Below are 25,108 nucleotides of genomic sequence, written 5' to 3' on the forward strand. Positions count from 1 at the left end.
ACTTTGTCAAGTTTTGCTCACTTCTGGGTACAAATTTATGCTCAAAATTTGGTACACACACATAAATATATATATATATATATATATATATTCAAGATGTACATATGTATATATATATATTCAAGATGTACATAGGAATCATGGAAATACATCAAATCTATGGATATTTTTATAGTGAATATAATACCATGATCACAAAATTGAAAAGACACTTAGTTGTGGTCTGCAACTGACATGGCACAAATTTATTGGCACACAGAAATGTTATTTGTATATATTTTGACAAAATGCATGTCAAGATGCATTGAAGAAATATCTAAAATGAACTGAAACATGATGTAGCACTTATTAAAATAAGACTTATGCTCAGGATATGTGTGTGACGTAATTTATCTGATTGTATTTGTGTGTCATATACAGTGACAGTTTCTCATAAGAACACTCCCTTTTTTCAACATTTTCATAAAATCATCTGCAATCTAGCAGTCCAGGCAACACAAACTGAATTCAGCGTTTACATGCCCTGAAATCAGATATAATACATTGTTCTTCTGAAGTACAAACCACATTCATTGACCCAACCAATGAGAAAAACATACTGTACATAGACCTGTCAGTTTGAAAAGACTAAAACCTAAAGTAGTGTAAGCTAATAGTAGTAAACAGAAGATATATGCGATATGCACTAATTTGACACAGTTTAACTCTGATATATCAGAAACAAATCTAAATCTCTTGATATATGAAAACTAGAAAAGGAGTGTTTTGTTAAATTCAAACAGCTGACAGTTACATATAACATATTTTGCATTCTCAAATGTGCATTTTCATATCAAGTATGATTATTACAATCAACATTTGGAAAATTGCATAATTTCCATATGCGTATAGCTTCCGACAGATTCACATTAAAGTGCTAGGTATGATCTCTCTTATAGGGGAGTTTCCATGGGTAATATAAATAGCATTAAGTGAACATTTACAGTAAGCAGTCCTTATTTGTGCAGCTTTTGTTGATGTTTCTCAACCCCAGAACTTGGGAATGGGCCAGTTTTGCCATCTAACTAATAGGTGTATACAAAACTACAGCACCAGCATTGAAAATAAATGGGCACACTTGGGGTTTTCTCATGTAAAAGACCTCTGAGGTCATCTGACACAGAGAGATGATTTTGCATGAGATGCCAAGTGCTAGTTGGATGAAAAAACTCGGCCCCTTGATGCACCCTTCAGACTGAAGTTGAGAACGACAGCATTTAAAGAGGAAGAACTGTTGAGTTTGAAGGAGAGTTTGCAATTAACTGGTGAGTAGTAAGCCACATTTTAAATCTGAAATTGAATACCTTTTCTGTGATGTGTGGAGGGGAGGGGGGTACTGTATATTTTTCTTGTCCATAATCCTTTAAGGACAAATTTGCATGCATATTACATGCAAAGGGATGTTAGAATATAAAAGACAATGACATTTGAAAAAGCACAGATCATGTGCTTGATTGGCTGACATTTTGCTTTATAGATTATATAGACATAGAATGAAAAACAATGAACAGAAAGCAAATAAAACAATAAAAAATGTAAAGAAGATAAATATCTTATGTAAATGATGAATATAATTAATCTCATACGTACTACAACAAGTTAATTCTCTAAATAACGGCCATAGAATCGGCCTTGCGTCATGAAATGTTTTGTTCTTTGTTCTAAATTATACTGTACAATACTTAAATCACTTAATCAACATAAGAATAAGCACTAATACTAATAAGAAATATTTCTGCATAATGATAAAGAATTGATACAGAAGAAGTACTGATGGATGGAATGATAGTGTATAGTAATTTTAGCATCAAGCTGTGTCGTGTATGTGTTTATGTGTTTTTATGGTCTGTGTGTTCGCAGTGCTCCAGTGCATTGCCATGCCATCCCTTGCAGTCCACCATCAAGTCCCAACTGGTCCCATTGGCTCTTCATAAAGGTGAAGTGGCTCAGTAATTTTCGTCCGTGATGGATCCATTGTGCAAATCCTAGAGGAGCGGTACTACAACGCTCCCCTCTAGTTCCGTCTAGTTTGTCTCTAAAGAATGAGCATGTCTTTATCTTAAACTCTCCCTCTTTCTCTGCCTCACACCACCGTGCTGACAGACGGGTCGGACAAGTTGAGTTGGCCCGTAATGTCTGTGGGTGGGAATTGCTGTAGAAAGAGAGGGAAGGTAGAAAACACACAGGATAGAGAAAATTAGTGCAACTGTTACCTTTCCTCTTCCCCAAAAGCCCAGAACGGAATTTCCTTCTTTACCCCCAAGACAGCAGGTAGCATGCAAATCAAAAACTATTACTCAACCATTGAATGTTTCAGATGTCATTGCACTAAATTTTGCCTTCAGGCCAGGACTCAGTAACATTTAAAAGGCTATGTTTTACAATTGAATGCAACACTTAAAAATTCTGTTACATACAAGGAGGTTATAAAAAATTTAAATGGTGTGGGAGAAGTGTTCTTTCAGCTATCTTGCTGCCTTAGGTGGTATTTAGAATTATATTCAAAGAAGAGGAAGCAGGTGCTCTGCTGGTCACCTAATAACCTATGTGTTATTTATATAAGCATTATTGGGTCAAAAGTTAAAATGTATTTGGACACTTGCGACACATTTAAAAATATATGACTGTCATTGCATTATATAATGAAATATAAACCAATTGGCATCTGCAAACAAGTGATGTTAAGCAATGACCTTTTTTCCAAGCTATATTTGCAGTTGCTTTTAACCCAGTTGGCTCAATGTGGTTTCTAGTGGCTATATGATATCAGATCCCCTCACGTTCACACTGGCGCCCTAGCAGAGTAAACATAGTTGTAGTTCATAACATTAACTATGGACATTATTTTTTCATCCAGAAAGTGTCCAGAAAGTATCCAGAAATACTTTCTATCTTCATTTAGAACTGCATTAAAACCTAACAACCAAAGTATTTCTCTTAAAGTTTGCTAATGGACAAAATACCAGTTGCTTTCATATTTTGTTGTCTGATGCAATGACGTTACTATATTTTTAAACTTGGCTCAAATGTTCAAATACTGTCTGGGTCACTGCATATTTATATTTGTAATATATATTTAATTCTCATTCCGTTGCAGTTCCTGTTTCCTCATCTCAAGCTTAGACGTGTTAGAAGGGCAACAAGCTGTTTTCTCACATGGGCATCTGCAGTGCCGAGTTGGCAAAACACTCAATGACATGCAGGTGCCCAGTCAGAAGGCAATTAACACAACAAAACTTTTTTTTTTTTTTTTGCTTTCAGTTTTTGTAAGCTATAAAATGTCTCTCAGTGAGGCTTGCCATGTTGCAACGGCAAGGACATTTTTATTAAAACAAAGTATTTTGATCTGACAGGATTATTACTTTATTATCATTTCATGTGCTGTTCCTTGCTGTGGCAGACTGTGAAATTGAGGCACAGAGAGCTTTTTTGGTTGAGAAGACAATCTTTTTTTTTTTTTTTTTGGTGATCTGCTAATCAAGACTGATATGTATACATTTAAAAAAAGTAAAATACATATATTGATGGAAAAACAGCAGCAATGAGTTTCAGATTGTTCTAAATTTTAAGAGTTTAGCAAAAACCAAGGACTCATGCAATGTTTGGATGTTTAGTTTCAAAATAATTTCAGAATAAAATTTCTGATAAACAATTTATACATGTTAATTATGAATTTAATATTTACCATACTAATTATAGCATGTGTCCTCTTTTATAGCTTACTGTTTTTTATTACTATGCCATTGCCAATAAATAAGCTTATAAGCTCAATATATGATGCAACAACTCTAAAAGCCAAAGCTTAAGGCAAAAGTTCTCATTGTCAAGATCATCATCATCATATTGCAGAATAAATCTATTCAGCAATACTTCTGATGACACCGTGAGGATTTTTTTTCTTCCTTGGTGTTGCATCAAGAAATCCCTTAGCAAGCCTTGAAGAGCATGAAAGAGTTCTTGTTATGTTCACTTAGAAGGCTTGCTGTTGGCACTTCCAAATCAAGCCCACAGTGCCCCCTGGTGAGAGACAGTGAATCAGCAAAAGACACAAAAAGTGTGTGTATCATCACTACCACAAAAAAATGCAACTACTTCTACTAAGGCAACCAAAACACAGTCTCTACTTCTACGACAGATATATTGCATGCTTGCAGAGGAAGAGAGAGGCTGTGTAGCATGTACATCATGTAGGGGACGTCGACAGTTATAAATCCATATACATCCACTTATATAGAAAGAGAGGCAACACTGATATCAAGAAATAAAAGGATGGTTAAACACTGTGGATGGCTACTATTGTTTTTCTCTTTTCACCTGGATTGCTGTGCCTATTCTTCACCATTCACCACCCCAACCCACTTTCCCCATTTTTTTAAACATTTTGGAAGGAAAAAAAGTAACATAATTCCTAAATAAAATGTGAGAAAATTTAACATATAGCAAATACTTCTGAAAATGGAGGGAAGGAAAAAAAACTAACAATCATGTATATACTTTTAGGTCTTATTTAATAAGTTGTGGTGCCATAGCAAATCATATTAATGTTAATCAAAATTAACAGTTATTAAATTTGAAGAATTATTCTGTTTATGTTTATACTAAATACAAGTATATATAGTTATAGAACTTTATCCATATCTGGAAAGGTTTTACTATGGCAGCACAGTGATTTTATAACATATAATAATATTAATAATTATGTAATGATTAATGATATAATAATCATTTTGCTGTTAAAGCTATATTCCAAGTCTTCCAAAGCCACACAATGTTGTTGGAGGATCAGACTAAAATTTGAGCTGTTCGCTGAAAATTAGCTCTCAAATTTAACACACATATTGCATGACAGGTTTATGCCATCGATATCAAATGTCATTTGTTCTTGCGTGTTTTATGACTTCTTTATAAGACTTTGAATATAGCACATAAATTACTATTTTTATGGTACTTTTATTATGTTTTTAGAGCTTGAGAGCCCGTGGTCACTGTCTGCTATTACTGAATGGAGAAAAGCAGTTTGGACATTCCACTATCTCCTTTAGTGTTCCATGGCAGAAAGAAGATCATACAGATTTGGTACAACATGAGGGTGAGTAAATGATGACAGAATTTTCATATTCAAATTCCCATTCCTTGAAATAAACTTTGTTAGGACCTTAAACAAAACAGTTGTACAAAAGAAAATCATTGTTAATTGATGATTCCAAAGTCTGAAAGGAAAGTTCCGCTGTTTAAAAAAAATTAGTTAGTCTGCATGGTATCGGTTGCTCCGATCAAACATCACAACACCAAAGCATGCCATCGGGGGAAACAAACATCACAAGATTTAACTGTTCATATCAATAACATCAGGCAGGTTTGGGGATGAGAAACACACAAATACACACAACAAATCCCACCAAAAAGAGGCACACATGTCCACCCGCACTAACACACACTCCACATCCAGAGTTTGCGATAGGGAGAGAAGCAGCCCAGAAACATCAGGCATTGTGCAGCGCCCCCTCCTCTTGGAACAGCTCTTAGGTTAGAACCTTTTCCCTGATCACTGGGTCCTAAAACCTTTCATCTTAACTCTTAAGGATGGCTGAGCTCTTAAGTCCTAACTGACAGATGGGGTCTGGATGGTGACTCGATGACTGACTGACAGACACGTGGCCGTGGCCGAGATGCCAGGAATGGAGGAATAACCAGAGAGAAATGCGGCTCTCTTGGTTTCAGACATGACATGTCGTTTAAGACAGAAGAAAGTAGATACAGAGAGAGGAGCGGAAGAAAAGGACGAGAGAAAGACAGACGCAGAAAGAGGAAGAGAGACCGGCCGAATAAAAAGAGATGCCATTCCTTAACCTCCTTACCGTGTCTTTGGAGGACCTACGTCTCTTGATGCTGGAGGCCAGGGTGGTACTGATGGACCTAAAAGAGGGTTTCTTTTTTGGGTCGCTGTCTGCTCTACCACTTTTCCTATCCTAAAATGAATATACGTAGAACAATTATTCATGTTCTCTGGCTAGTTTTCAACTGCCAAAACCACATCCCCTTGTTCCCCGTTGATAAGCTAATCTTAAATCTTAAACCCAACGATCTATAAATATGAATGGAAGTCAGACTTGTTTGATGCAAAGAGACTAAGAATTGGTAGTAACTGATGCAACAGATATGGTTGCATGAAGTGGCAGGACTTTCAAATTCCCAAATGATCTTCCTTGGCATCTGTTTTGTGCTGTTTCATAAATACTACTTCTTAACACTTTGTGGTTTTAGGCACAGAAGAAGATTGGGACTTTTTTGCCCCCTTCCCTCCCACTGTCCAACAAAGGTGCCCCACACGGCTACTCTCTGGCCTCTACAAATGGTACGAAGGTATAGCACAAGACTGGGTGTGTTTGTGTTAGAAAAGGTCGAATTAAGGTATTCTTACATCCTGAGTCTCTACAGAGGAAGAGGGCTGCATTGGGGAGGAAAAAAGAAAAATAAATGAATATCCACTTGCTTTAAAGATCATATGACTTTAAGATCCATAAGCAAAAGCAGAGGGCAGCAAAATGGGTTTGCTGAGGAAATAATGACATCAAAGCCAAGCAGTCTGTAATATCACAAAACAAAACAACACTCTTATAGCGAAGTAGAGCAACCAATAAAATGCCAAAAGAGCACAGGATATGAAGTAATACTGATCAATACATGAATACTTATAAGAACCCTCTTTGAGCGTTATACATTTGTAGGGTATAACGGAAATCCACACCACACATACATACAGTAAGTAATGTACTCTAGGGTGTCAGGGAGTTGGGTTAAATGTGGTGTGAATTTCATTTAAACTCATGCAGAGGGCAGTAGGAGCAAGGGTGTGAATAAAGTAAGCAAAATGTGGACGAGCATAAAGTTGACTTTGGGTGATGGAAACTCTCAGAATCATCTTCACATTTGTTGCGGTCCTTTAAAAGTTTCTGAATATCATTTGACCCCTGCTACAAATTAAAAAGTCTATCACTTTGACTTACCACAATGTTTTTGCAATCTAAGAACAACTTTGCTAAACACACTCTTGTTTTTCCTGCATCAATTTTATGCTTTTAACAAAGAAAAAAATAGTAATAAGCCCTATTTAGCATGCTGGACCCACATAGACCACCGGCACAGTGAGACACGTAACTGGCTGCAAGCTTTGACATAGTGTCTCATGAGAGCACATTTACGCTTCATTTAGTTTTGCATCATCCTTTTTTTCAGTGTTTCCATTAGTTTTTTCCTGATGGCAGTGCACTTCTGAATGGGCTCTGCTCCAAGAGACAACCATTAATCATTGTAATGTGGGCAGCTTGTTTTTGGACAAAAAAATTCAACAGCCCAGTGGACAAAATTGCAAATTGGGCAGGTTATTCAGAAGTGCAGTGTGTGTTACATGAAGTTCCCTTTATGAAGGTGCAGTACACACAAGTGCAAATGGGGTGTTTGAATATGGACATTCATATAAGTAGTCACACAAAACATTTATATTTGTACTCAAGCTCGCAAAGATACCACTATCAAAAAAGTTGTGTAAATTCCTATACAGAAAGGAAGAGCTGACAAAAAACATGAAATGCCACAGTGAATGATCCATACAAACTAATGTTTTATATTTAAATCAACCCCTCAATTTCTAGACTCCAAATTTAAAGTATTTTTGTGTTTGCTTGACCTTTCTGCATAAGAGCCTATATGCATATACATACAGAAACAATTATACATGTGAGGCAGATGACAGACATTGACAGTAAATTGACCTGCTCACAAAGACAAGCAACTTTGATCTTACCTTTCACTGCTACTGCTGTTTATTCTATTGTAGCAGTTCTGACCTTTTGTGATTTTGAATAAAGAAGCAGCTTGAGGCTCTCACAGCCTCACTGTACTTCTACCCAGCTCCCACCCCACTGGCCCACCCCTCACCAAATATCACAGTCCCACTGGGAAGACCTCCCAGGACTTCTCACTAGAAAACATCGGTCTTAAAGGACACACAGGTGAGCAAGAGTTTGTAGCAGACATTTCAGTTGGACTGTGTTAGACTATAGTATGGATGTGCTGGATAGGGCTTTTGAAACATTTACTTCTATAATATCGTCGCTGTCGGGCGGAAACCTCCTATATCCAAATTTTGTTAATTTCATATTTTTTCACAAATTAATGCTATTGGTCAGTCCCCACGTGGGTCTGTTATTTTTACAAATTATTAACCAATCTAAAATGTTGAAAATAGCTTGAGAGCATATCTCTTAAATCCATTGGACACTTCAACTGTCTGAGAAGTTCGTAACTCCATCTCTTCTTCACTCCGCGGGAGCCTCGCGGCATTATGTCTCCTTAAGATTGAAAGTCAAAACGAATCCTTGTTGAGCAACACTCAGTCTGTTTTTTAGACAATAACGAGTGAAAATAGTTAGGTTAGATACATTTGAGTAGGCCTGTTTTGTTAAAAATCGATAGCTGTAATGCTTCAGTGCAGAAGGAAGCCCGTGAGCCACGAAGGTAAGTTTGCAAGCAGATTAGGCTAATTTCCATCTATTAGACAGCCTAGTCAGCTCATCGTTTTTTGTATTGCATCACTTATAGCTCTTAAACCTTTAAAATAGAGTTCTTGTCAGCTAGTAGTACTCTTTACTAGCTTCCTGTTCTCTTTAGCATAGCTTGATGATGTATACTAGCAGTACCTTATCAACATTACCTTTTTATATCACAAACATTATTTTGGCAGCCTACATCATCTTCAGGTATTTCTATTTCAGCTAACTGTGATACACTAAGTGATTTGAAGCATTTAAGTGGTTCATGCCATGAAAGCAGCTTCATATTCTGGTGAATAACTAAGCATATCAGCTATTTTAAATATACTGATTCGCATAGCAAGGATGGTGTGGCAACAAGATCAGCTTGTTTTACATACTAAAGATGGAGTCTCAGCCGCACCCACAGCTTGACTCCCTGTGCTCTCCTTATTGTCCTGTTGGGACAGACAAGAAGAAGGAGGCTGATTGAACCAGAGCAGCCTAGACAATTTCAGGCCCTTTTAGACGCCTAAGAACAAGCAATGGAGATCGTCCACCTTTGGTCACCAAACAGTGCAACCTAAGATCTGTTTTTAGCAGAGGTATAAATGAAATTATTGGGAACTAAAGCCCTTGTACAAAAAGTGATTCTTATGTAAAAGTGTGTTGGGAGGTCATTCCCTCATGTTCACCCTTCTTTTTACCTCTTGTGTTGTAGAGAGAGCTACCTTACCTGTAGGTTCTTCCTCCAAACATTGACGGCCGCAAAGGCTAGCTGCATCTGCTTCCTGCGGGCGTCTTTATGGCGCTTGTATGCAATCTCGATGAAGATGAGGAAGATCCCAGCTGCAATGCCTCCAGCAACTAGCATGAAGACACCTGTGAATGAGAGGGATGAATGAAACTGTCAGACGATTAACGTAGACACAGTATTCTTCGAATCAACCCACTGAGGAGCAGAAGGGGGTGGAGCCTCTGTGTGATGGAATCCTACATGTGTTGCCCATATATTTGGGGCCTGCTGCTGAAAACCATGCAAAATGGATGGATGTTAAAGGTTAATGAGTTTGTTACAAATGTGAACACCAACACAGGTGAGCATAAAATGACAACTAAAAGCATTGGACAAAAAAAGGCCCCAATGCCTTACCTACTGTACCTTTTTTGTCCAATCTCTTTTAGGTTTTTCTGTACCTGAAATGGACCATACCTGCCATATTCTCAAAGGTGAGTGTGGCTGGGGCATTGCTCCTTGAGTCACACTCCTGGTATCTCACCCAGGTTTTATCTAGGTCCTCCATGAAGCCATTCTCATGGGAACTGCAATGGGTGGTGGAGAGCAGGAAGAGAATTTCAAAAGTTAATAAGTTGTTTTTGGTAGAAAGTACCGATAAATCCCACAAAGTCACCACAACCACCAGCACATAAACACAAACACATATATGATCAAGCACATAGACAACAGAGAAGGGATGAAAGAGGGGAAATACACAGAGAGAGATGAGTAAGTGTCCAATGGTGAGATTTTATACAACATAAAACTATACAGAAGCGTACGATATGCTGCTTCGGCTGGGACAGACCTGAGAATAGCCAGGGACACATTCTGTTTCCAGGGGCTGTCCTTGCGCATGCCTATGCCAAAGCCCGAACGGAAAAACAGCTCTCCCGTGGTCACCAGGTCGCACTTCTGCGAGGCTTCAAACTCCAGCACCGCAGAGTCCCAGATGAAAGCATGCAGCTTGCTGTTGGGGCAGGGGGAAGGGAGGAGGACGGGAAGGGTGGGGGTTACGGTGCAACAATACAGTGAGAAACAACACACTCGTGGCACCCGACCCCACCCACCCCTCTTGTGCGACTTGTGTTACCAGAAATCTAGACTGCCACCTCATAGGCAAATGAAATCCAATGCCGGACGAGTGGAGATTTGTCCCCCATTGGATTCCCTCAATGACGTTTTTGCTGAAAACCTGAAAAAGGTGCTCTTTAGCTCATTGTTAATATATGTTATGTGTGGCACATAGCTGGGCCTCTCCTATGTGGGGTTGTGGACCAGGGTCGCAGGTTAGTGCAGTAAGTGCTGACACTGATTTATATACCTGAGACCTGCAGGCCCAGGACCCTGAAGACTGACTGACAGATTGACTGACCATGAGGCCAGACCTGCTGGTGTCTACCCAGCAGGGACTCACTTGTCCCGAACAGCCTGGATGGCTTCAGCGGCGCTTTCGTAGTTGTGCTTCTCCATGTGGCGGTACATGGTGCTCAGCTCAACTTGTCGCCGGAAGTAAATATCCACTGAACTTTGCTTCACTGTGGCATAGATAAACTTGTCTGATGGGTTCCTTAGCTGGAAAAAAAAATGCAAACTCACTATACATCTTGAAAAGCTTTACTTTGGTAGTTCAAGTGCTTAGAGAAGCATACCCTTGGGTCATTGATGCCGGTGATGCGCTCCTCAGGCCGGTCCAACACCAGGAAGGCAGCCAGGTTAGCAGTATAGGATGCTACTATAATCATAGCAAAGCCAGCCCACACCATTCCCAAGATTCTCGCTGAAAAACTACGTGGGGCACCTGGACAACATGTATTAAGTACAGTAGTAGTCAAACATATGTCAAGTAAAATTTAATTAAACATGATCATAAAAAAAGTTTGACTTTCACATCACCTTCTCCAATTCCAGAGTTCAACAAGACGCCCCAGGAAAACCACATAGCTGAAGATAAGGTGAGGGCATCCTCCTCTTCTTCTTCACTGTTTACTTTAAACCTTCCAAATGGGCTGGGAAAACCAGGTCAAACAGTGAAAATGATCAGAAAGAGAATAGGCAAAGAACCCATATAAGTAGTCTTCAAATAAATAAGTGCTCCAGTATCCCGAGTCACTTAGCATTGGCCAGATTGCAGAGACCACAGAGAGAACTATAACAGACGTGAAGCAAGGCAAAGAGACAGAGATAGGAAAAGACAGAATGAGAGGGAAAAGAGAACAGGCTCACAGAGTACAGCCACCCAACCTCCCCCACCTCAGTGACAATGAAACGTGTTCAGCACTCTCATGTACTGTAGAAAAATCCTGAAACAAAGGTGCTACATGATCTCAATGAGAGAAACAAAATACCTAAAAGAACAAACAATATGTGCATCTCAACACAACGTCTTGTTGTACCTGAACCGGTCTAGTAGGTAAAGCATCACCGCCACCACATGCACCGATAGACCCACCAGTAGCCACAGTGTGCTCTGGAATGGCTGCATGAATGAGTCCAGTGTACTGCGAGGAATTTCCTGAAACACATTGCATTGTCACTAACATAAATTTAGCACCAGCTCTGGTAGGTACTAGCAATGCTGCTGCAGTAGCAAGTGATGATTAGCAATGCTGATCTTTTCAAAAAGGCTATACTGATGATCTGAAATGAAAGTAGAAATAGAATGTGGTAGTTTGAGCAGTGCAATCATACCTTTTTAACAAGGATAGTCAGTCCCTGGTATTTGAAAGGCTTGGAGAATTCTATGTACTGGGCTCGTTCGTTGTTGATTGTCAAGGGTGCAACAATCATATCAGCAAGGCCACCCAGGAGCTCGCCCATCATACCGTTCCATTCCTTCTTGTTACTGTTATTTACCTATATCACCAAAAGATAAGTAGAAAGCAATCTTATGACAATCATCTTTCCTGTATTTGGCACAACGTGAAAGTGTGCTTACTCTTTCTTGTGTTCCAAATTTCCCATCAGCCACCAGGTGTACTTCATAGGTGAAGTTCATGGTCATTGCTAATTTGATCAGAAGGTCAACACAAAATCCGTAGCAACACTGGGGAACAATTGGGCGTCCTGTAACCAAACCAGAAAATTGAAATTTCATTTCATCTGACAAAATTGAAAGGTCAATATTTAGACAGCCCAAAACTCTGTTCACTCACTCCAATGCTAAAATCACTCGCTCATTCAGAGATTGTGTTTCTCTTTTAGATGGTGTATGCTCTCAACTGCTAGACAGCATTGAGGTCTGATCAATTCCTTTTCTATAAATTCAGCTTCTGCTCTGCTACTCAGCCAGTCATAGATTTTATTGCAGCTGGTAATGGAATAAAATATTAACAAGCTGTGTGAATTAATTTTCAATTCATCTATGGTACTGGCTGAATTGAAGTAGCCACAACTCTTGTGGTTGGAATGCATGTATTTTTTTGATCTCAGACAGATACAACAGCCAGATAGGAGCATCAACATCTAAAAGGAGTACAATCCTTCCATATTGACTTTCACACTTTACCTGTAGATTATATAGGCTGCGACACAATGCACATATACAGCTGTCAGCTGTCACTATATGCAAAGCAGAATGCTATGACAGAAGCCCAAGTGTCACACACACAAAAAACACATGCGTACATTTTACATTAAGCAAAAATAGTCACACACAATGTAAAACACACATACCACGGACACACTTGCTACATTCATACATATATAAATACCTGCTGCATATATATGTATGTATGTATGTATGTATGTATCTCCAGACGGCGGATGTAGAAAAGCACAGTGACATAAACGTCCCTGATTTGTTACCTGGGATGGTCTCATTTGGTCCAGTGCAGATCACCTTTTTAATTAAGACTCCATTAGGTGTGTACTCTTCCTTGCAGGTCCCGTCCAGCATAGTTGGCTTTACATACACAAAGGGTTCCTGATGAATGGTCACTATCTGCAATAGATGAGTGGGAATTTGTTCAGATTTCCTATGTGGCATCAATCACTTTCAGGTAATTTCTGATTCATGACCCTAAATTATTAGCAAGCTTTTGATAGATGTAGTGAAGCCTGTACCTTTAATCGAGTAGACATCTGGAATCCTCTCGGTCTTTCGGTTTCACCTCCAGGCCAAATAATCTTCCTCTGTTTATTCATCACCACCTAATGAAGCAGATAATTATAGCAGATAATTAACAGACATATAGTAATCATCATAATCTTTGTTCAAACCTCTAATCTAAAATAATTTGTATAGATTCCAAAAGTGCCATTACAGGGTTGGTTTTGAATACAATTATGGGAATACTATGACTTAGAGTTTTTAGGTTATTTTTTGTCAAATTTATTTTTGTATGCCTCACCGGAACTAATGCAAGATTCAGGACCCAAGTCATGAAATCATAAATTAAACACTGAAATAAAAGACTAGTACTTGTGTTCCATTGTAAATGCCGACTTGAATCAGTCTGCTCTTCTGGTAGTTGAGAATGCTGTAATGAGCGTATTTTCTATCACCGTCATCATTGAACTCAACACGTCCAGTTAGGCCCTCTGGGTACTTGGAAGACATCAGTACCCTGTGGAGCACAGCCAGTACTGGCCTGTGAGTAACTTTTTGTATGTGAATGTAATGCATGAAAAATATGCATAGATGAAATATAATTTGTTGTGACAGTGCATTAGATCACAGTCTGTGGTTGTCAAAATCCATCAAAGAATGACACCGATGCCCCCTCAAGCACGATGTCATGAAAAATAATAAATCAACACAAAATCAAATTAAACAGGTCAGCTGCATGATCTTTAGTGATACTGACCTTTTAAAGAGTGGCCCGGTCTTCCAGATGTTGGTATTGCCCACGCAGCCCCTTGGAGGTTCTGTGATGTTCTCTTTCTCAAAGAGCTCTTGGATAGACTGTGCTACAACAGCAACAGCATCACTGATGTGCGCCGACTCATTCTTGCCATTGATGAGCTGGAGGCCAATCAGCCCTATGTGTTGACGTAAAAAATTAAGCAGTGAGCTGTTCGCCCTTGACATTTAGGAGCCTTTTCCAACACAAAAAAACCCATAGGGTCACCCTCTGAGCTAGCATGGGTAAATAACTCTCAAATCAGATGTCAAGTCATGTTTTGTCAGATTTTTTTCCACTGGCAGTAGTCAATCGGAATGTAAAATTGATGTTTTGTTCTTCATAGACATGTTACTTGAGGCATTTTGCCCAAAATGCAAGCTTTGACCCTTGAGGTTGGATTTACTAAACTGAACCCACTAGCGCCACCTCCGCCCAAACTGTGGTAAGTCCTGTCCAGTTGTGAGACACTAACACACACTTGATTGATGAAATATATCAGACTTAATGTATACTTCATACATAAATCCAACTTCAGCTGAGTTTTTGTTGTTATTGGAGTAGGGTTTGAAAGATCAATTTCTATAAGAGATCTCCAAAAGATTACTGTGAATACTTTTATAAGTGAGGACAAAGACAAGAAAAACACTGGCAGGGTAAAAGGTGAGCAAGTGTATTGGGAGCAACAGCAACAATAGTGTGAACTTTAAAAACTTGTGACTTGTGAAGTGGCTGGGACATAAAAGGCCATTTATAGCTTACCAATACCAGAAACACGTCAAAGGGAGGGTTGAAAAAAACACCCTTTTTAAATTCACAAAAGCCAGACTATTAATATAATAACATAATATGATAAAACCACACTCTATGAGTTAACACACATTTGTAATAAAAAACCATGTCAATGACATTTTTATGGTAACTTCTTAATTAAACCTCTAGAGGTCAATGTTAAGTTCAGAATTGTAATTAATCTTGCCAGTGAACTTGAGAACGCAACCATTATTGTGTAATCTAAAGTGACTCGTTTAAAACCTTTAAACACATGAAGTGCTTAAATGTTTAAACGGTTAATTTATACACACGCACTAACATCCACTACTCGCTTCATCAATAAAACCTCTCTAGTCTAGTTTAACAGAGAAACTGAGACAAATGGCTTCTTTTCCTCTGCCTGTCTCAGTTGTTCTAAGGTGGGTTTACGTACCGTCAGGGGCCTCGCTCAAAGCTTTACCGGACATCTCACGCTCCCCGACCAGCCATACATAGCCTGAGCCTGTCATGTTGAGGAAGCGTGCTGTTTTGTACACTGCGGCTGCATCTTCCTCGCTAAAGGCAGACAGACAGGTTTACAACCGCTGACAGAAATACGAGAAGCTTACTGAAGTATGAAATTGTTTTGTAAAGCCATTGCTTTGACTTCTCAGTATTATTTATTTCAATGTGTTCTAAGGTCTGTCCTGCTGAAAAGACCAACTGTTAGTGCTAGTTTTGTGCCGGTCGACCAGCATAGCAGGTACTGCAGAAGTTGTTGCCAAGTCTTGCTTGTTAATCTAATTATTTTCCAGGTTCAGTACAAGTTAAACTCAATCAAAAGCATTTGTGGCATGCTGATTACAAGAAAAAAGAAAACAAAATGGTTAGAGTGAATATAACCGAAAAAGTAATTGTTTATTTTATTTTAAGAAAAGGAAGAACAAGTGGAACTTATTTTTGTGGTAGTCAGCATTAAGCCACAAATGCTGTTGATTTAACCTTAATCTTATATTGAACCTAGACTATTCTTTTAAGAAACACAAGCAACCAAAACACAACATATGGTGGTCTATTCAGCAGGGTGAAACGAATAATGAATACTGACTGATTAATTTAACTTTTTCAGGTAATTATACAGTGAAGAGTGAAGTGCAAAGGTTTTGGTGCCCTGCTGAGATAACATCATGCAGTAAAGCTCTTACCTGGCAGAGAGAATGATCACTCGGGCCTCCAGCTCTTTGGCCTCCAGGAGCAGGGCAGTTAAGTTAGTCTCTTGGTTGAATTGAAGCACTTTCTCGGCCTGAGATTGGGGTACACAATCAGTCAAAGAGGCTATTTACTTCCGTAACTGCACCATGCTGCCTCATTTAGCACTTTTGGTTGGTTTGGTTGTTTCTATTTTATTTCTTTTTTTAGGGCTGAAAAGGGGGGAAATTATAGAGTTCCAGGGAAACTGCTTCAAAATGAAAAATAAAAGTATAAAAAAGCTTAAAAAAAAAACTTCGGCATTGTTGCATGCAAACTGAGGGTTATCAAGGCTTCAGAGAAGGACGTGCATGTTAGAGGTTTCGGGGAGTGAGACCGATGCAACCGGAAACTAAAACCAGGTGGAAAGGGGTGTGGCAGGTGAGAGGAAGTCATTTCCCCAAAGAAAAAAAGTCTAGAAAAAAAGAGCAACGAGGGGATGCTGCAATAGGAAGTAGAATCTGAGTGTTGTGTCCCAAACTATCGGATCTCCACAAAGAATGCGCTTGCTTTTTTTAAAAATTCTGAATCATGCATCATCCTTTATTAAAAAGGAAAAAATGGTAATGAAAGAAGCGGAGCGTTTTTCTTTTTTTCTGAAACGGAAATAATAATCGTTCAAAAGAAATCCATTCTTCATTTAAATCATAAAAAAAGGGAAAAGTAACGTCTCAACGTAACAAGAAACACGTGCTACCAAGAGAAGGGCATTTCTGGGTTGGCCGGTGATTGGTTGGGCTTGTTCTAGTAGCTACGTTTAAAGATTTTGGAGGGCGGCGTGCACTGACCATGCAAATATACCTTAGGTCCTCTCTTGTTGTCATAGGACAGTTGGTCTTGGTTTTCATAGTTCCTTTTTTTATTCTGATGAGTAATGTGCACAGAGAAAATATGCAGACACAGAAGAATATTATAAACAGTTGAAAATGGTGGGCAGTAAAGCAACCAACAAATTTTTACTTTTCTGCTCCAAATTTGAATTCCTAAGACTGGGACTTGCAAAAAACATCATAGACCATCTGGCATAAAATTGCAGACCTAAACAAAGCTAGCAAAGTGCGACAACATTTCAAACTTCAGGAACCAAGTGGTGCTTTTCCATCAATCCTGATTGGCTACCTGCAGCGGCGTGTGAGCGCTTTCTGAATTATTGATGCAACGTTACTTTAAATCCAATAAAAATGACAGACTACTGTGACCGGCTGCCAATTTAACAAATTGCTCGATAATAATGCAGATATTGTTGAGTGCTGAAGCAAACTACTAACTAAACTTTTCTCCTGCACCATCTTGACTTCTGCTGTATTTTTGAGGGCAGTGGCCTCGGGGGAAACCCTGGCTCAAACGGTGCCATTTTGCAGTGATATAAATAAACCTTCCTCTGCATAGACACACAACATTTCCCTAAAACCGAGATAGATTGGACGCACGCTCTCATGCGATTCTCGTTTCAGGCTGCTGAAATTATGCGTGACCTATATGCATGTCGTGGCATTTGCTCATTATGGCACCTCAAAGGAAATTAAAAAGGTGAATACACACTGGCCTTTCCAGAGCACCTCTTAAACCGAACTCATGCTGCCGCCATGAACCCCTGCTGTGCATTCGCTGGAAATAGCTCATTATATCTAACACTCTTGTAAACTGATAGTAGAAGGAATATGAAAATGATCCTTGGTGCATAGTGCATAAAAATAGACTCTGAGTCCGATCTGCATTAGAATATAAAATAATGTGAAATTTCAGCACTGTTATTTAGACAAGCAGCAGTTGCTGATCTTTCTTGTCTGATTTATATACATTTATAAATATACATTATTTATATATCATGTTGGACTTGCTTTCATTACTCTATAACTATTAAATATTAATATATATTTTCTCAGTCAGTGTGAACTGGCGTTGCTAAAACTACTTGATTAACATTACCCAGTAACTCATGCTGTGTTAGTAACAAAAGCACAACGACATTCAGAACAAGTTATTACATTTTCAATAAAGATTAGAAGAGTTACATTTTCAATAAAGATTATGAGAACAAGTGGGAACAAAATTGCCAAAACACCCTGAAAGCAGGAGCTACAATTTTCAAACATAAATTAGAAATGGTCAGACAAAAGATAAAATTACACTATCAGAAAAAAAAATACCTTTAGTCTGTCTCTGGGCTTAAATATACACCTTTATGCCTTTTCCCCTTAAAAGGTATGAGGTATAAAGATGTTTCTTTTAGGGTACGGTCTGAGTGACAAAGTGCTGTACCACAATTTTTGGTCATTTTTTTCTGAAAATGTGGAGAGCCTGATGTTGTGAATTCTAAAGTCGCACCTCAGATAACAAAATAGAAAGCCTGATACAAATGCATATAACACAAGCACCACAAAATGCCTGCCAGGTCTATGATTCACGAGGCAATTAAAAATTTCAATAGCAGTGCATAAAAGGCCAAATAAAGCCACCTTTACTTTCAGAAGCTTAAAAGTAAATGAAGAGTTTTATGCAAATATTTGCAATGTTTAAAAAAATCTGGAGTAATGTTTTTTTTGGAAACACTGGGTGGTTTAAACAAATTGACTCCAGTGTGTATGACCACTCTTGTGGTCACTAACTAAAGGTTGTCATTATGATGTACAAAATGTACAAAACAAAAATGTGATTTTAATTTTTAAAAAAAACTGAATTAAACTTAATTTCACATTGCAATAAATCATAAAGCTGAGGTGTTTCATGCATGATCAATAGCAATGACTCATTCGTACTTAAAACCTAGGCAAGACAAGGCAAATTTATTTATTTAGCACATCTGTGATTTACATGGGCATAATAAAGAACTAGAGAGATAAATGCAAACAAGTTTAAAGTCATTTAAGAACATGAAAGTGGCACATTTAAAAATAATACTTTAAAAATAATAATAATATATAATAAGTAGTACAATGCACAAAATACATTTAAAAATATTCTGTGGCAGAAGACACCTATTCACATGGTCACATGGTAATTCACATATTCCACATATATATACACACACACATGCATAAATGTGATTTTATCACTAGAAAAATAGATAAATTATGCATCTATGTGTCTTACATATGTGCACCTTTTCTAAGTGTATTTTCTTCTTTGGTTGTGTCTTATCTTTACAGGACTAGAGTAAGTTACGATAGCCACTGGTGACCCCTCGAAAAAATAATACTGAGAAGAAGAAAAATGAAAATAAAGCAGCTTCCAGCAGCAAAAGCATCTCTGTGAGTATATAGCTCAATTCGCACCATACCTAAATAGTTTCACTGTTAATAATCTCTCGCAGCAATGAGGGCAACAATAATTACCTCAGTGCTGAGCAGGGGGGATGTGGGCTGGTGATTTAGCTTTTATCCCCAAGGAAATTGTGCAGAACCTCTGCAAGGTCAAAATTCCCACAATGCACCACTGTATTTATGAAGCAATCACAGCTCTAAAGCACCTCATGAGACACTGATGATAGACTCGCAATTGCAAGGATCATATCTGTGGCTCAAGGCTACAAAAATACCAGTGTATAAACACAGCATAAATATGTTCAAAAAGTCACTGATGCTTTGCAACGCCCCAGGTTAAGGTTTTCATTTTGCTCCTGTTGTGGATAGACAGGAGTTTTTGACTATGGTAGAAAGCAACATGAAATGAGCAAATAACGCACGTTAAGTCAAATCAGACCACATTAGACATGGCTGACGCCTTTGGTTTTAGAATGTTAGCCAACATTTACAACATGGCATGAGAGATGTGATCACATGACAAAAAAGTAAAACAGTTACATACATAGAAGACTTTTGCGATTGATACACACACGCTTGCATACAAGCACGCACTGGGAATCCTTGAACTGGGAATAGCTTACCTTGGTCTCTCTCTCCTCCAGAAGTGTTTCTAGTCTTTTCTGTGCCGCTCTGCCTTCGTGGTCATCGCTGACAATTAGAATGATGTGATTCCAGCGGAACTCCCGCATCATGTCAAACCACACATGTGCCTGGTGGGAATAGGGTGGCACTGTGCGGAGGAATGAGAGATGGATGCTCTGGAAAAAAGAAGTAGGAGACAAAGTTTAAAATTACTGTTTTTGATAAGGTGTTTCTTCAACTACAGGTTTTTTTTTTTTTATTTATACAATTTTTTTTCTTTTGGCTACTAGTAGAAGGGTAGACAGAAAAAGAAGAAAGTTGGGACACATCGTTTAAAAATTTTTATTGAATCGCTTTATCTCACAATTCAGAATTTTTTTTGGAATTTTTAGAAAAAAATTCAGAATTGCGAGATATAAACCTAAAATCACAAGAAACTCATAATTGCGAGTTAACATCTGACAATTCTTTTTTTTACAGAATTGTGAGTTTTGCGCTAAACTCATCCAGAATTGCGAGTTTATTGTAATTCTTGTAAGTTATCACGATTCTGAAAGGAAAAATAAGTCGAAACTGGGAGATAAAAAGATGTAATCACCTTTATTATTATTATTATTATTATTTTAAATTTTGTAGCAGAAACAATCTTCCATAGTTTAAGGATTTTGTCATTATTTATTTAAATAGATTGTTCAGTTCTGTTTTATAGATTTCATTGTTTTGTATTTATAAAATTACATCATAAAAATATTACATTTAAAAAAATTAAGATAATCTGTTTCAGTAATTATTGTGTGAAAATGAATAAAAAATAAAATATAGATATTTCACAAACAAGTCAATTATTTCATTACTAAATGAATCAGCATTTCTGAACAAATTGGTAGCAAGAAGACAGTCACTTTATTTTGTTCCTTTGAATGATTTGAATGAATCATTCATGAATGATTCAATGACAACCACTAATTTTGTTCTTGAATCAATCAGTGTTTTAAACAAATCAGTTGAATTATTGATTCACTGAATCAGTCATAAAAAGATTCACCCACTAGCATAACAACTGAACTTACAGATAGAGTAACTAAAACTAATGTCAGAATATTTCTCCAATCAAGCTGCACTACTGTAATTTTTGTTAACAGACTAATTAAACTAGTCGTAGTATGGACATTTATTTAGTCTCCATACTTGAATAAACACTCATCAATACCCAAAATGTTTCATAGTGAAAGCGAATAATTAAATTTATCTCTCATTGCAGCCCACCTTGTCTGAGTAAATGGACATCCTGGTGGTAAGCCCTACTACAGGTATTCGGTAAAACCCTGCAGTGTAGGAGACCGGAGTGGGCGTCAGATGGTCATTGGACTGTGGTGGATGGCTCACCAGAATGGCGTACACCTGCAAATAAGATCCCAGAACTGGTTTAAATTCAAACTAGCAGTCAAGATTGGATCACAGTGGAGTGATCTCTATGACTCATGGATCTGGCCTCATTCTGTGAATAAATCTATCACAGTCAGACAGATTGACAATTTGATTGATTGATGATGAAGGATGTTTGGTTGGACTCAATGGAGCATAAGAGACAAAGAGGAATCTGGCTTATATAAACATGTTTTTGTTTTTCAAAAAATATGCTGTATTAAGAAGGAAAAACAACAATGGAGAAAAACATTATGTGTTTCCAGAGAGACCCTCTGACATTGGCTCCATCTGTCACAGAATGTCTTCAGAGTGGGCAGAGACATCACTGTGCCAAAGGCGCTAAGACTGAGAGATACAGCAGTTTCGCATGGAAGAATCTCACATAACCAAGAAATTAATTCAGCAATTATCCTGACATCCTGCTAACTACACAACCTTACGGCCCAAATTTGTTGAAGGTATATGCACTAGACACACACTGGGTTGACCAGGGAGGTTGGTGTGAATATTAGTGAGAGAACGAACAAAGGAGCACCATGAACAGGACGGGAGAGAGAGAGAGAGAGAGAGATTCATGTTCAACCCAGTTTTTGTTCAGTGCAGTATCCAGGCCTGAGACAGACTTCTACCTCAGCACTTTTGTAATGACATCACCGGCCCAGAGAGCACTTAAAGCGGAACCGCATAATGTGATTTTTGCGTGTGCAGGCTTTTAATGAAACAAAGCATCAGGCAGAATTACTCCCACGAGTGTGACAGTAGTTATTCAGTAGTGAAAATGTCTCTCATTTACACTTCATGCAGGGCATTGCTACTGCAGTCCATCATGGTTTCTCCTCTTACACTTCTCAGGCTATATGGCATTAAAAAAACTTAGCACTGAGTGGTGATCGTTTTAAGAGCAGATCTATCTATCAAAGTATTAAGTAACATTATTAAATTAACCTGACTACATTATTTTATACCAACAAATGTAATTTTTATGGGTAGAAAATGAAAATGTGGTTGTGCAGTTCCACTCTTTATTCTGTGTTTATAGTAAACATTAGTATTCATATGGTGTATTTATAAAGAACATTAGCTGTGTGTCTCTAGCACTTTTCAGTAGGTTCCTCTTCCAAAGACATTTTGCAGTTTGCAGATACGATGCCATGCTGACCCTTCCGCCCCATCTTTATTTTTATCAAGCACAGTAATACTTTGTGAAAATAGAAACGGCTTGCATTGAAAATCATTGATTTTTCATGCGTCACCTAGTTTGTTTTGCAGCTGCTGCCCTCGGCCAGCATCGTCATCTCACTCATTCCTGACATCAAAGCTCTGTGGGGTCAGATACAGTACATTAACCTTTCCTCCCACCGTGAGTCCATCGACCTGCTTGGATCATCATCTGACAGGCTGTCCTGTTTAGACATCTAAACGAATTAGGTAGCCTCAATCTACTGCCACAATCCAAACCAAGTTCAACTGTCCAAGTCTCCACGGGTCAGTGCTTATACTGTAAAACTGTTTTGTTGGCTAACCTAAAAAATGGGCTTCATGTTGTAACATCCAATTTAATGGAATATTATTCCAATAAAAACTATATTGAATGTGAGTGAATCAACAGTATTAGGTTATATTTTAAGGCCAGAATATGTAAAAATGGTTCCTTTTATTTTCAGCATTTTTTAAAATGACATACACCCTCACTATTTATATAGTGTTTATACTTATATAAAGAAGATACATATATATATATATATAGAGAGAGAGAGAGAGAGAGAGAGAGTTCAGATGCAAAAGCCTCTAAGTGCCGTTTGAAATTTTCTTCTAAAATGAGCATTTTTATCTGGCTTCTATGTTTAGGTTCAGTGATTTCACTTTAATGGCAATAAATAGGCTGTTTTCATTGCTATTAAAGTTAAATAACTGAACATTAACATAAAAGCCTGAGAAAAATTTCAGACTGCATTTAGAGGCTTTTGCATCTGAGCTCTTCATATACATATACTGTGTGTATACACACACACACACACACACACACACACATATATATATATATATATATATATTTGTATATAAGTTTGTCTAAAAATATTTAAAAATTGTCTAACCTATAATATGCATTTCATATAATTGCACTCAAGTCAAAAATATCTTATGACTAAATCAACTGAATACATAAAGTATCTAAACAAAAGTCATTTTTAAAGGATAAATAGGTTATTAATTGCAGTTTTACAGTGCGATAAATGTTTAGAAATGATCAGTTGGCATCAGTACATCTGTAACTCTTTCTAATGAATATATTTGCATATTTAATGAAACACTTTTCAATAACCTAAATAGTGGCACTTGTAATGGAAAATATCATGCTTCAAAAAACACTGCCTTATGAAAGCTAAATAAATTAATTCAAGCTGAGTGGTGCATATTGCATTAACATGTTTACCCCTTAAGCCATTTGATTTAATACTGGATCTCGCCACATGAAAATGCCACAGTGCAACGCTGATACTAAAAATCCCACCTGACTGGAAATGAGATCCTCACACACAGACAGCGCCATCTGAATCGCATTAGCTTTGTGAGTGACAGAGATGGCGGTCAACTTGAATTTATCCCTTCCGTAAACCTGGTTCGCCTGAGTGACCGCATCCTTGAACACCTGCTCGTATCTCTTCTGGCTCAGGACGGCCCCGATGTTCACAATCTTGGGCTCGCAGCCGCCCCGCACGCAGGAGCAGGAGAATAACGCGGCCAGCAGAAGCAGACGCATCGTGTGGAGGGTCAGAAGAGCGCACGGAGAGCCCCAGTGTCCTCCCTTTTTAGTGCTGCCGGAGGCTCTTGATTGAGCTATTCGCTTGTTAAGAATTAAAGCAATGTCCAGCGTTGCAGTTTTAGACTAAAAAAAAATCCCAGGTACGAAATTCACACACACACACACTGCGGCGATCTGTACATGGTGCCCGGTTCATTTAGGCGATGGCATCTGAGAGAAGCGGCATTCACTGCAGCCTTTCACTTAATTCCCCGTTAAGACAGGCAGAGCAGGAGAGTCGCATACTACATGAAGGCTGGCAGCAGAAATCAGTGATGCGTCTCTGCGCTTCGGCTGTTGTTCTGCGGCGGAGCGCTGTCCTTGGTGCTGACAGCTGTGCGCGCTCTTTTACGCGCGCCCCCGCACCTCCTCCAGTTTTTCGCGTTGGCGTTCCGCTAGAATTAAAACGCTCCGATGTCACAAACAATCCAAGCTTGACATTAAAAAAGAGCTAGAATTGTTTTTCATTTGGAGCGAATTGTTTTATTTATTTTTATAAACGGGTAGAAAGAAACATATGGGTTTGAAAGGTCTGGTGTCGACCATTTATCGACACATTCCAATGCTTCTAACGCATTTAATCCCACATATTCCTACCGCATTTTCTTTTGAATTTAATGGATCTTATAAGAGTTGCTGATGTACAGATAGTTCTCAACTGTAAATGAAACAGATATAATGTGAACGTTTTTACATGAACAGTTTTTCCTTGCTGAAAGATAAATTGAAGGTGAAATTTCATAATTCAAATATAGCTATTATATTTGGTGATATTTAAAAGTTCTATTAATAATGTA

The 25,108-nt window shown here is 38.2% G+C and overlaps 1 protein-coding gene and 1 long non-coding RNA gene across 3 annotated transcripts; one reads left to right on the forward strand and one right to left on the reverse strand.

The window, feature by feature from the left end:
• Nucleotides 1-217: 217 nt before the first annotated feature.
• LOC306862583 (glutamate receptor ionotropic, NMDA 1-like) lies at nucleotides 218-24,617 on the reverse strand (the record flags this gene model as incomplete). Of its 2 annotated transcripts, XM_079405470.1 has the most annotated exons (22): nucleotides 24,021-24,617; nucleotides 21,347-21,481; nucleotides 20,080-20,256; nucleotides 16,995-17,057; nucleotides 16,151-16,248; nucleotides 15,400-15,521; nucleotides 14,157-14,331; nucleotides 13,772-13,916; nucleotides 13,414-13,500; nucleotides 13,156-13,291; nucleotides 12,287-12,450; nucleotides 12,040-12,204; nucleotides 11,745-11,863; nucleotides 11,245-11,357; nucleotides 11,001-11,149; nucleotides 10,766-10,923; nucleotides 10,157-10,318; nucleotides 9,784-9,893; nucleotides 9,307-9,452; nucleotides 6,461-6,487; nucleotides 5,898-6,008; nucleotides 2,123-2,191 (listed from the first exon to the last, which is right to left on the reverse strand). In XM_079405470.1, exons 1-22 carry the CDS (start codon nucleotides 24,267-24,269, stop codon nucleotides 2,123-2,125), a joined length of 2,880 nt encoding a protein of 959 aa, XP_079261596.1. In that variant the 5' UTR covers nucleotides 24,270-24,617. The 2 variants fall into 2 exon arrangements, with proteins under 2 accessions (XP_079261597.1, XP_079261596.1); XM_079405471.1 differs by lacking the exons at nucleotides 5,898-6,008; nucleotides 6,461-6,487 and having other exon boundaries at nucleotides 218-2,191.
• LOC306862584 lies at nucleotides 1,039-6,535 on the forward strand. The gene is made up of 4 exons (XR_013783585.1): nucleotides 1,039-1,304; nucleotides 1,900-1,975; nucleotides 5,005-5,128; nucleotides 5,622-6,535. It is a non-coding gene; the product is annotated as an uncharacterized lncRNA (long non-coding RNA).
• Nucleotides 24,618-25,108: the final 491 nt, after the last annotated feature.

This window comes from Barbus barbus (genome assembly GCF_936440315.1).
Source record: "Barbus barbus genome assembly, chromosome: 43".
Taxonomy (NCBI): Eukaryota; Metazoa; Chordata; class Actinopteri; order Cypriniformes; family Cyprinidae; genus Barbus; species Barbus barbus.